The 12,123-nt window shown below is 41.2% G+C and overlaps 1 protein-coding gene across 39 annotated transcripts in view; it reads left to right on the forward strand.

The window, feature by feature from the left end:
• ank2 (ankyrin 2) overlaps positions 1–12,123 on the forward strand; it is a 524,159-nt gene that overhangs the window by 315,510 nt on the left and 196,526 nt on the right. For all 39 annotated transcript variants that reach the window (XM_033023003.1, XM_033022993.1, XM_033023145.1 and 36 more), the window contains 2 exons: positions 122–220; positions 10,584–10,769. In XM_033023003.1, the coding sequence (XP_032878894.1) occupies positions 122–220; positions 10,584–10,769 (285 nt within the window). The remainder of the gene's footprint in view (positions 1–121; positions 221–10,583; positions 10,770–12,123) is intronic.

A 12,123-nucleotide genomic window follows, 5' to 3' on the forward strand; every position in this document is an offset into this window, starting at 1 on the left:
TGGGATTTTATATAGGCTAGATGTCTATCCTTGAGGGTAGGAGGAAGGGGTACAAGTTCAAATCCTTGTGGAGCTGCTGCTGGATTCTGAATGTAACAATGGATTTTTTGATTGTTCTTAGAATGGCTTCACACCACTCTATATGGCTGCCCAGGAAAATCACCTTGATGTTGTCAAGTTCCTGCTGGAAATTGGAGCTAACCAGAGCACAGCCACTGAGGTAAGTGACTCAATGGTGCAATTCATTCCACTGGTAATTACAGAATATCAAGCATCTTTGAAATGATGGAGTTATACAGCACACAAGTGGTCATTCAGCCCACTTCCATGCCAACATTATTACCCACTATGCTGAAGCCATTGTCTGCATTAGGACCATATGTTTCTAAGTCTGTCCAAATGCCTCTTTAAAATAGTGATTATAGCTATTTTGGTAATGGTAACCTTCTTTGGTAATGTGTTCCAAATATCTCTGTGGATCCCTCAGATTCCTTTTAAAGATCCTTCTTCTCTCCTTAACTGTTTATACTTAATATTGTAATACTTAATTTATTTTTGATACCTCAAAGGAAAAAGATTCCATCTACCTTATCTATTCTTCTCATAATTTTAGCAGCCTCCTATGCGACAGAAAATACATGCTCAGCTTATCCAACCTCTCCCATAACCAACATTCTTCAATCCAGGCAACATGGTGAATTTCTTTCTCACTCTCCAGCATAAAGGCACCCTTCCTATACTGCAGAGACCGGACAGGTACACAACACTCTAAGTAAAAGATTTGTAAAGTCGCAAAATAACATCCCAAATGGGCTAAATACTTCTCTATACTCCCTGGCATTGGATAAAGGGTTTGTCGGTCCTAAATTCTTCCTGATGAACAAACATCACTTCTTTGCTCCCCAATAAGGTTCTCATCAGACCCACTGAAGTTCAACTTATGTGAAATATTCCATGAAAAATATGGTATGTGCATACCTACAATACATTTAAAAGGGAAAATTGATACATTTTTGAATGGGTTATAAACTTCTCAAGTGGTAGGGGAATGGACAGGAAAGTAGAAACTGCTGCTTTGGAGAGAGCATTGCTTTGAGGCCAACTTTGAGGGTATGAAACATCAACTCACTAATGGGCCTGTCCCACTTAGGCGACTTTATAGACGACCCCAGGAGTCTATACGGTTGCCACATGTTCGCGGGTGGTTACCGGGGAGTTGCCTTCATGGTCGTGAGTTGTTCCCGCATTCTCAGAACTAGTTTTTTGTTGAAAAATTAGTGGCCACCAGAATGAAGCCGCCATGGAGAGTAGTGAGAATTCTCGTGCCGTAGGTGCAGTGGGTCGCCAGGAAGTCATAGGTTGTCGTAGGTTCTCGTAGGTTGTAGCCGGTGCTGACAGGTGAATTTCATTGGCTCATTCGGGGAAAAAAAGTAAACAGTAGTTTTCAGAACCAAGGATAAGCGGCTGGTAATGTTAAATGTCCGCTGAGCTTCACAGCCGTGTATCTCTGGTTTTTCAGTGACCTGCCACGACTTGACAGTCGATGGCAGTCGCCAGAAAAATCGCCAAAACGAGACAGGCCCATTAGTCGATTAGATGAGGTTATCTGATAGAAAAGAGACGTCAGGAAAGTGTGGTGTTTTTAAAAGTGTGCTGACATGAGTTCAGGACATGCACGTCCCTGTTAGAGTGAAGGTTAAGGCAGGCAAATGTAAGGAAGTCTGGATGAGGAAGGAAATGGTGGTTTTGGTCAAGAGTAAGAAGGAGGCATGTAACAGGCACAGGCAGCTGGGATCAAGTGTATCCCTGGAGGAGTTTCGGGAACCAAGGAATAAGCTAAAAAAGGGAATCAGAAGGGCAAAAAGCGGACAGGAGATCGCTCTGGCAGACAGCATTAAGGATAACCCCAAGAGATTTTATAAGCACATAAAGTGAAAAAGGGTAAGTAGAGAGAGAGTGGGACCCCTCAGGAATCAAAGCGGGCAACTCTGTGTGCAGTCACAGGCGATGGGCAAGGTCCTCAATGAGTATTTCTCCTCTGTGGGTCTTTCGGTCCAATTCATCTATGCCAACCAAGATGCCCATCTACGTTAGACCCATTCACCTGTATTTGACCCAGATCACTCTAAGTCTTTCTTATCTACGTACCTGTACAAAAGTCTGTTAAATGCTGCAGTAATACCTGCCTCAGCTGCTTCAACTGGCGGCTCATTCCATATCCCTATCCCCCTCTGTGTGAAGAATGTGCCCCACAGGTTTCTATTCAATCTTTCCCCTTTCACTTTAAACCTATGCCCTCAAGTTCTTGATTCCACCATCCTGGGGAAAAGAGGAGAGTTAGGAGGAGAGTCTTTTGGGTTGGGTTTGTTTTCCTTCGAGGCAGAAGGGGAAACCTGTTAAATGTGAACAAAATATGAAGAAAATAGATGCGGAGGCTAGTGTCATAAGACATCAAAAACCAGAGCATAAGCGTTAGTACATATCAATCTTATTTTATATGGTGACTATCATTCTCTCAGCTAAATATTTCAAAATTCCATAATTGCTAACTAAAAAGTGATTTTTTTGAAGGCTGATTATAGTTCAGTTTGACGTTAAAATAAATCGGTTTATACCTTGTGCAAAAAGCCAGAATGTCAATTTTCTTGTTGTTTACAACAAGAATAATTCATAAATGCTTTGAATTATGATCAGTTCACTGATAACCCCCGATCACATTGGAAATGGTTGTCAAGCAGCACACACTGTGAAAAAACAAGAATGACTGATAATGTCCCTTGAATTCCTATGTCTAATTGTGCCCCCAGCAGATGTTGCTATCAGAATGAAATGCCTTATAATGGTGAGCACTGACTATCTGATTGCTCTATCTCATTACAGATTTGGGACTGTAATATAATGTGTATCTCCATATTGCAATACGGAGGGACATTCAGTCATTCCTGCCTTTTTCACAATGCAATTAAAAATTCTGTCCTTAAACACTGTTTTCTTGTATTGCTCAACCTTGTTTGATATTGTTCCCGATCTAGTTCTGAAATCATGCGACCAAATCTTCATTAAATCTTATTTTGATCTTTGAGAGAAGGAAGTTTGATGTCTCAATTGTTCCTGTATAAACTGCTACCCGATTTTGTTACCCATCAAAAAAGACAAAATCGCCTGATCTACCCTATAAGATCGTTTCAACAATTTCAGAACTTTAAGTTGATCATTCATCTGCAATCAGAGTCCCCTTGTTCCTTCCATCTTTTGAGCTGACTTTACCATGTTTTGTGGATATTTTCAAAGACGTTGTGATTACCAGCCTTCGGAGGGAATTTCTAGGAGGGAATTTCAACATAATGACAGATGTGAGGTTTTCAGGGCAAGGACACTATTGGATTTTTGTATTATGGATTTGCTGTCAGCTTCTCCCTTCCCTCTCATTTTGCATTTGAGATTTTCAGTGGCGGTTAGAAAGAGCAAAATAATGGTCCAGAAAATAATGAAGTATTTGTGCAGCTGAGATCAGAATTTAGCCCAAAGCACTTGGGGGTTGATGTTCATCAATTCATATCATATCAGCAAAAAGCTGAGATTGCTTTTGAAAACTAACATTTGGTTTCACACAATTACAATGTAATTAATATTTTAACAGAGAATCTTAGAATGCTGGAGGACAATCATTGTATTGCTCCACATTGTAAGAATTTCATTGTTCTATTTAGGTATATATGACAATTAAACACTCATGACTCTTGACAGAAAGAGAACATTCATCACGGTATGACTGCACTTCTTCTCTGAAAAAGCTATCTAGTTAATTTAATTCAGGATCATTTCTCATACTAATGTTCGGAAGTCTATTAGCCAATCAGTACAGCATAAATACGAAGAAATTTGATTGTAAAGTTCTATTTAATTTCAGGCATGGAAGATGCTACTTGTTCTAGGTCCACAGAGCATAGATTTTATCATGCTAATATCATCACGGAGCATTAGTTTAGGTTTATTATTGTCAAAAGTACCAAGGTACGGAGAGAAGTGATGTTTTGCATACAATCTAATCAAATCAGATAATACTATACATAAATACAATCAAGCCAAACTCAAGTATAATAAATAGAGCAAAGGCAAAGATACAGAGTGCAGAATATAGTTTGCATTATTGTAACGCACTAGTTTGAGACAAAGTCCAATGTTTACATTGGGGTAGAGGTGAATTGGTCAATACCCTAGCTTATGGAATGACCATTCGAAGCCTGATAACAGAGGGGAAGAAGCTGTACCCATGTCTGGGGGTGCCGCTTGTAAGCTCTTGTACTTTTTGTGCCAGAGTAGAGAGTAGGAGAAGGAGGAATGATCAGGGCAAGTCTTTGATTATGTTGGCTATTGATCCGAGGCTATGAAGGCAAGCATACCAGACACCTTCTTTACCACCCTATCTACTTGTGCTGCCGCTTTCAGTGACCTTTGAAATGCTTGGTAATAACGTATACACCCCCCTTACATTCAACCCCCAAGAGTGCAACACTTCACAGTTTCTTAGGTTAAATTCCTTCTGGCATTTCTCTGCCCATTACTACAGTTGATCTATGCCCCGTTATATCTTCTGACAGCATTCCTCACTCTATGCAAACTCTCCAATTTTTAATCTTCTGGATCAGCCTACCATGCAGGACCTTATCAAAGGCCTTACTAATATTAATGTCCACCATCTTACTGTCATTATTCCCCTTTGCCATGTTGTCAAACTCAACCAAGTTAATAAGAAACAATCTGCTGTGTACAAAGCCATGCTGGCCATCTCTAATTAGCCCATTCTCTTCCAAATGGGAGTGAATCCTATCTCAAATAATTCTCTCCCATAGTTTCCCTACCACTGATAAGGAGGCTCACTGGTCTTCTGGATTCACTTTAGTTCCCTTTATAAATAAAGGAACAACATTGGCTACTATCCAGCCTTCTAGAACCTTGCATGTGGCTAGAGAAGCAATAAAGATCCTTATCAGGCCCCCACAGTTAAGAAGGGTTTCAGCCCGAAACATTACCTATTTCCTTCGCTCCATAGATGCTGCTGCACCCGCTGAGTTTCTCCAGCATTTTTGTGTACCTTCGATTTTCCAGCATCTGCAGTTCCTTCTTAAACTCTTAAAAATCTTGAATAAAGCCCTGGTGAACAATCCACCTTAATGTTCTTCTACTGCCTTAGCATATTTGTATTCCCCACACTGACCTCACTGTCCTCCAAGTCCTTCTCCTCATGAATACAGATGTAAAGTACTCATTTAGTACCTCACCTGCATTCTAAAACTCCAAGCATCATTTCTCCTCTTTATCCTTGAGCAGTCCTATCTTCTCGCTGGTCACATTATTTTTAACATACATATAAAAAGCCTTGGGATTTTCCTTATCTGACTCAACTATGACATTTCATGGCCCCCTTTGGCTCTACTTATTGCCTGCTTAAATTCTTTACTACTCACTTTATACTCCTCGTAAGCTCCATCTAATACCACCTTCTTACACCTGACATGAATGAATGATTAAGTTTATTGGCCAAGTATTCACATACAAGGAATTTGCCTTGGTGCTCCGTCCACAAGTGACAACGGCATACAGTGACAGTTAGGAATGACACATAAAACATTAATAATAAAACATTATTGATTAAACGTGAATTAAATAAAATACCAGAGCAAAAGGACATATGCTTTCTATATCTTCCTGACCATGTTCACAACCCCTTTGGTCATCCACGGTTCCCTGGCTTGCCTTCATTATTTCTCCTTACTGGAATATGCTGATCCTGTTCTTTTAACAGGCTGGGCTTTAAACGACTCCCATGTGTTATCTGTAGACTTACCCAACAACAACAACTGCTCCCAATCTCCCCTCCTTACCTCCTGACTAATGACATTGGCATCTGCTTTGCCCAATTAAGTATCTTTCTCCAACAGCTGAACTTATCCCTATTCAAAACAATCTTAAAGCCTGTGCTGTGATCACTGCATTTGGAGTTGTGATCACTGAGCTGATCACAGGGCTGCCACTTTGTTTCCCATCAACATTGGAGGAAAGCATTAGGGCCAATGTATTTAGCTGTAAGTGATGTCAATGCCCTCTTCGGTGTTCATTCCAGTTGGACATCTTCTCTCTCACTGCATAATTATTTCATTAGCACAGATGAAAATTAATAATGCTATTTTTTTTAAACACTTCATTTTTCATCTGTGTTTATAATCCCATCTGTTTCCTGTCCTTTCTTGATTTGATCTAAATCTAAATCATATTTATTTCTGCTTTGCCTCCTGTTTGGGCACAGTAGAGTAGAAATTTGTCCTTGTTGTTAGACAAAATACACCATTGTACTTTGTTTCACTTCTGAATTTGTGTCAGTTAAATATTTGGGCAAATCTCAATTTCCTTGGGTGAAATTATCAGTTGTAGCAAAATTGAGTGCCCAATATGTTCCCTGTTTATTTTTCTTCCATTAGATGTTAGATCAATTAAGATAGTTTGTCTGGATTGTCAAGATTTCTAACTTGACTTTTTAACGGGCCACAAAATGTTCATTCCACATAAATTATAATTCTGTAATTTTGGTCAATGTCTTGTGCCATGTTGAGTTTCATGCATTTATCACTCTTACAAATCACCATTAGTTAGTCACGTTCCAAAACATTGACTTTAAAATATTGATCATTATTCAGAAGTCCCTCCAAAGGCTTCTCTTATCCTATCATCTCAAACCCCCTTCAACCAGATTTCATAGTGTGCCCTTCTGAACCTGATATCTTGAGCATCAACCGTCTTTCCATTCTGGATGAGATTTATCCCGTTTAGATGAGATTTATCCCTTGTCCAGAGAAGATTTATCCCAGGTTGCTATGACACAAACGGGAAGAGATTGCTGGGACTGACTGGGATGTTTTAATTTCTCTGGCCACGAGGGAGGTACAAGATGACTGGAGGATGGGAAAATATTCTCAAGAGGGGCAGCAGGGAAAGTTTGACAAATTCAGACCAATGAGCTTAACGTCATTATTAGAGAAGTTACTGGTATAAATTCTGACGGGTAGGATTAATGATTACATGGAAAGGCAGGGATTAATCAGAGGTTTAGAGCACAAAGTGTTAGCGAACAGCGGGTCAGGTGGCATCTCTGGAGGACCCAGAGAGTTGTTAATTTTTTGGAGTTCTCTGCCTCAGAAGGCAGTGGAGGTCGATTCACTGGATGCATTCAAAAGAGAGTTAGATAGAGCTCTTAATACTCGCAGAATCAAGGGATATGGGGAGAAGGCAGGGACGGGGTACTGATTGTGGGTGATCAGCCATGATCACATTGAATGGCGGTGCTAGCTCAAAGGGCTGAATGGCCTACTCCTGCACCTATTTTCTATGTTTCCATGGCATTGATTAATCAGGGATAGTCAGATTGACTAGGTTAAGAGCAAATCGTGTCTGATTAATTAGATTTTGTTTTAGGAGTTAACAATGTGTCATGACAAGGGTGGTGCAGTACTTGTGTGTTTGTCATGTACATCAATGATCTGGACGATGGTGTGGTAAATTGTATTAGTAAGTATGCAGATGATACTAAGATAGGTGGGGTTGCGGGTAATGAAGTAGAGTTTCAAAGTCTACAGAGAGATTTATGCCAGTTGGAAGAGTGGGCTGAAAGATGGCAGATGGAGTTTAATGCTGATAAGTGTGAGGTGCTACATCTTGGCAGGACAAATCAAAATAGGACGTACATGGTAAATGGTAGGGAATTGAAGAATGTAGGTGAACAGAGGGATCTGGGAATAACTGTGCACAGTTCCCTGAAAGTGGAATCTCATGTAGATAGGGTGGTAAAGAAAGCTTTTGGTGTGCTGGCCTTTATAAATCAGAGCATTGAGTATAGAAGTTGGGATGTAATGTTAAAATTGTACAAGGCATTGATGAGGCCAATTCTGGAGTATGGTGTACAATTTTGGTCGCCTAATTATAGGAAGGATGTCAACAAAATAGAGAGAGTACAGAGGAGATTTACTAGAATGTTGCCTGGGTTTCAGCAACTAAGTTACAGAGAAAGGTTGAACAAGTTAGGGCTTTATTCTTTGGAGCGCAGAAGGTTAAGGGGGGACTTGATAGAGGTTTTTAAAATGATGAGAGGGATAGACAGAGTTGACGTGGAAAAGCTTTTCCCACTGAGAGTAGGGAAGATTCAAACAAGGGGACATGACTTGAGAATTAAGGGACTGAAGTTTAGGGGTAACATGAGGGGGAACCTCTTTACTCAGAGAGTGGTAGCTGTGTGGAATGAGCTTCCAGTGAAGGTGGTGGAGGCAGGTTCGTTTTTATCATTTAAAAATAAATTGGATAGTTATATGGATGGGAAAGGAATGAAGGGTTATGGTCTGAGCGCAGGTATATGGGACTAGGGGAGATTATGTGTTCGGCACGGACTAGAAGGGTCGAGATGGCCTGTTTCCGTGCTGTAATTGTTATATGGTTATATGGTATGTTTACATAGATTTCGGAAAGGCTTTTGACAAGTTTCCATTTGGGAGAGTGGTCTAAAAGGTTGGTGCCTTTGGGACTTGGGGCAAGTTAACAAATTGTGTCTGAAATTGGTTTGGTGATAAGAGACAGAGGGTGTTGATAGAGGCTTGTTTTTGTGATTGGATGATTATGACTAGTGATGTTCCACAGAGATTGGTGCTGGTAACCTTCCGCATTTCAATATACATGAATAATTTAGATGTAGATATTGGAGGCATATATCAGCGAATTTTCACTAAGACAGGCTGCTAACAGTGCAGAGGAGAGTCTGTGGGAGCATTTTATTTAACGAGGAGAGACTGGAGAGGCTGGGTCTGTTTCCCTGGCATGGAGGAGGCTAAAAGAGATCATTATTGAGAAACATAAGCTTAAATGGGATATAGATAGGGTGGATTGCAGGAATCCTTTCTCCTTATCAGATATGAATAAAACCAGCAGATAGGGATTTAGGCAATGTGTAGGAAGGAACTGCTGATGCTGGTTTAAACCGAAGATAGACACAAAATGCTGGAGACGCAGCATCTCTGGAGAGATCGAGCCATCCACAGTGTACAGGTACAGCGAATAACGTGAATAACATTTAGTGCAAAATAAAGTCCAGGAAAGTCTGATCAAAGATGGTCAGATGGCCTCCAATTAGGTAGATAGAATCTCAGGACTGCTCTCTAGGTGATGGTAAGACGGTTCAGTTGCTTGATAGCAGCTGGGAACAATCTATACCTGAATCTGGAGGTGTGCGTTTTTATGCTTTTATACCTTTTGTCTGATCGGAGATGGGAGAAGAGGGAGTGGCCGGGGTGCAAACTGTCCTTGATTATACTGGTGATCTTGCCAAGGCAGCGTGAGGTGTAAATTGAGTCAATGGAAGGAAGGTTGGTTTGCGTGATGGTCTGAGCTGCTTTCACAATTGTCTTAGTCTAGTTTCGTTTAGTTTATATTCACATGTACCGAGGTACAGTGAAAAGCTTTTGTTGTGTGCTAACCAGTCAGTGAAAAGACAATACATGATTACAATCGAGCCGTTCACAGTGCACAGATACATGATAAGTGAATAATGCTTAGTGCAAGATAAAGCCAGTAAAGTCCAATCAAAGATAGTCCGAGACTCTCCAATGAGGTGGACAGTGTTTCTGGACTGCTCTCCAGTTGTTTTGGATGGTTCAGTTGCCTGATAATGATTGGGAAGAAACTGTCCCTGAATCTGGAGGTGCGCATTTTCACATTTCTATGCCTTTTTCCCGATGGGAGAGGGTAGGAGGGAGTGGCGAGTCGTCCTTGATTATGCTGGTGGCCTTAACGAGGCAGCGTGAGGCATAAATAGAGTCAATAGAAGAGAGGTTGCTTTGTCTGATGGTCTGGGCTACGTCAACAATTCCCTGCAATTTCTTGCGATCCGGTATGGAGCTGTTCCCAAACCAAGCTGTGATGCATCCCGATAAAATGCTTTCTACGGTGACATGCCGAACTTCCTAAGCCTTCTAAGGCAGTAGAGGCGATGGTGTGCTTTCTTGGCTGTTGCTTCAATATGGGTGTTCCAGGAGAAGTTGTTGCCGATATTTACTCCAAGGAATTTGACGTTTTCAATCATCTCAACTTTGGCACTGTCAATGTAAACTGCAGTATGTGCACCGCATCGCTTCCTGAAGTCCATCACTATCACCTTTGTCTTGCTGACAATTTCTTGCAGTCTTGGATGGAGTTGTTTCATGCTCTGCTGCATGTTTTGGGAACAGCTCCATCCAATGGGTCAAATGGCCTGTTTTTGTGCTGTATAACTATAATTTTATGACCTTTATTGTAGAAGGCCCCACCCTGTGAATTGTTTCATCTTGCTAATTCTCTTGATGGTTTCAAAAACATCAAACGTCTGTACTGATTCTTGTAACTCTCACAAGTCTTCTGGTGGTTTAGATAATTGCTCTGGTAAAACAAGCTCCTCTTCTTCTGTGGGCTGCATAGACTTGTCCATTCAGTTTGCCTTTAAACTTCCAGATTAGCAAAATATATTGTTGCTCACAATTGAACTAAAGTCCTTGTTTCTGCATTGTCAGGATGGGTTCACTCCCCTAGCTGTCGCGCTGCAACAGGGTCACAACCAAGTCGTTGCTATTTTACTGGAGAATGACACAAAGGGAAAAGTGCGCTTACCGGCCCTGCATATTGCTGCACGGAAAGATGATACCAGATCCGCAGCTTTGCTGTTACAGAATGACCACAATGCCGATGTACAGTCCAAGGTAGGACACTGCACATTGTAAAGGAAAGATTGAATATGATTTTTAAAAAGTACGTTGTTTATTTTAATAAGATTATGTTTTAACTTTGTTATTTGGATGATAGTACATTCATTCTGATGTCTTTGTCTTACTTAAGATCATTATGGAATATACTGTCTGTTCTGCAAAACAGCAACAGAATGATGCAAAGCAAGTTTTTGCTTTTACTGTCCTCTCATAGTCTTACATTTTTATATCCTGCCCTTTACTCAACGTATCCCACAGGCTTGGATTGGGCAAGTGATCTTTCACTGATTCCCTTCTGTAATTTAATAAGAGAACTGATCTGCAACATTTTCTTTCAAGTCTCCCATCTCTGCTGGGCAACATGCTGCACGCTGGGACTGCAACTTGTGGAGAACAGTTGAAACAAGTTGCAATACCTAACCATTCCACATATAACTGGTGTTAGTGGAGAATTCTTCCCTTCATTAAATGCAGCAAAGCTATAACTTCAGCTATGAAGAATAAGTTTACTTCACCAAGGACACCAAAATGTGTATCCAGCAAAAAAACGTGGATTTGCGTTTGAAGGAAAATCCATAATTATGGATAGATCTGATGCAAATTATGACCTGTATCGTTACAAACACAAGTAATTCATTTGATGGTATTACATGAAGATTAGTTTACACTGTTATTGATATATATTTTCGGTTCATAAGTGGTTACAGGTTGAACACCGATTTTCCGGCAACTGATGATCCGCCCACCCTTATAATCCGGACAAAATCACTGGAGCTCAGTTGAAATTCCCAGAGTGGTTACAGATGGCATTGAGAGTGGCGAACGCTCTTCCCGGTCTTGTCCCTCCGCCGTGAAGGAATCAATATTCTCCCCTGACAGATGTCAGATACACTGGACGAACCTGCCAACCCATCCCCGGCTCGCATTGTCTCCCTGGAGCCCTTGTTGCAACTCGCATGGTGTACCAGCGAGCCCTTCTTCACCCACCGAACAAACACAAAGTGCTAGAGTAAGGATCACTGGTGACATTGGGACCCTTCCTCAGACTGATTCAGTCCGCTGAGTTACTCCAGCACTTTGTGACGTTTCACTTGAAAACTAAGCACCGTTGCCGCTGGTCTGCACCAGGGAGCCCGTCTTCACCGGTCACGCAGCTGTTGTTGCTACCCGCGTTGTAGCTCTTCAGTATGCCCCCACTGACAGAATGCGCTTGGTCACTGTGAGACTCCCACCACTCTCACTTACTGGAGATTCCAAGGTGGAGTATGTCGATGACTCCGAATCATGGGTGGGGAATTGAGAGGACAGCGACTGAAGGTTGAAAAACGGGGCTGCGCTTCCAACTCTG

Source organism: Amblyraja radiata, chromosome 1 (genome assembly GCF_010909765.2).
Source record: "Amblyraja radiata isolate CabotCenter1 chromosome 1, sAmbRad1.1.pri, whole genome shotgun sequence".
In the NCBI taxonomy this organism is placed as follows: domain Eukaryota; kingdom Metazoa; phylum Chordata; class Chondrichthyes; order Rajiformes; family Rajidae; genus Amblyraja; species Amblyraja radiata.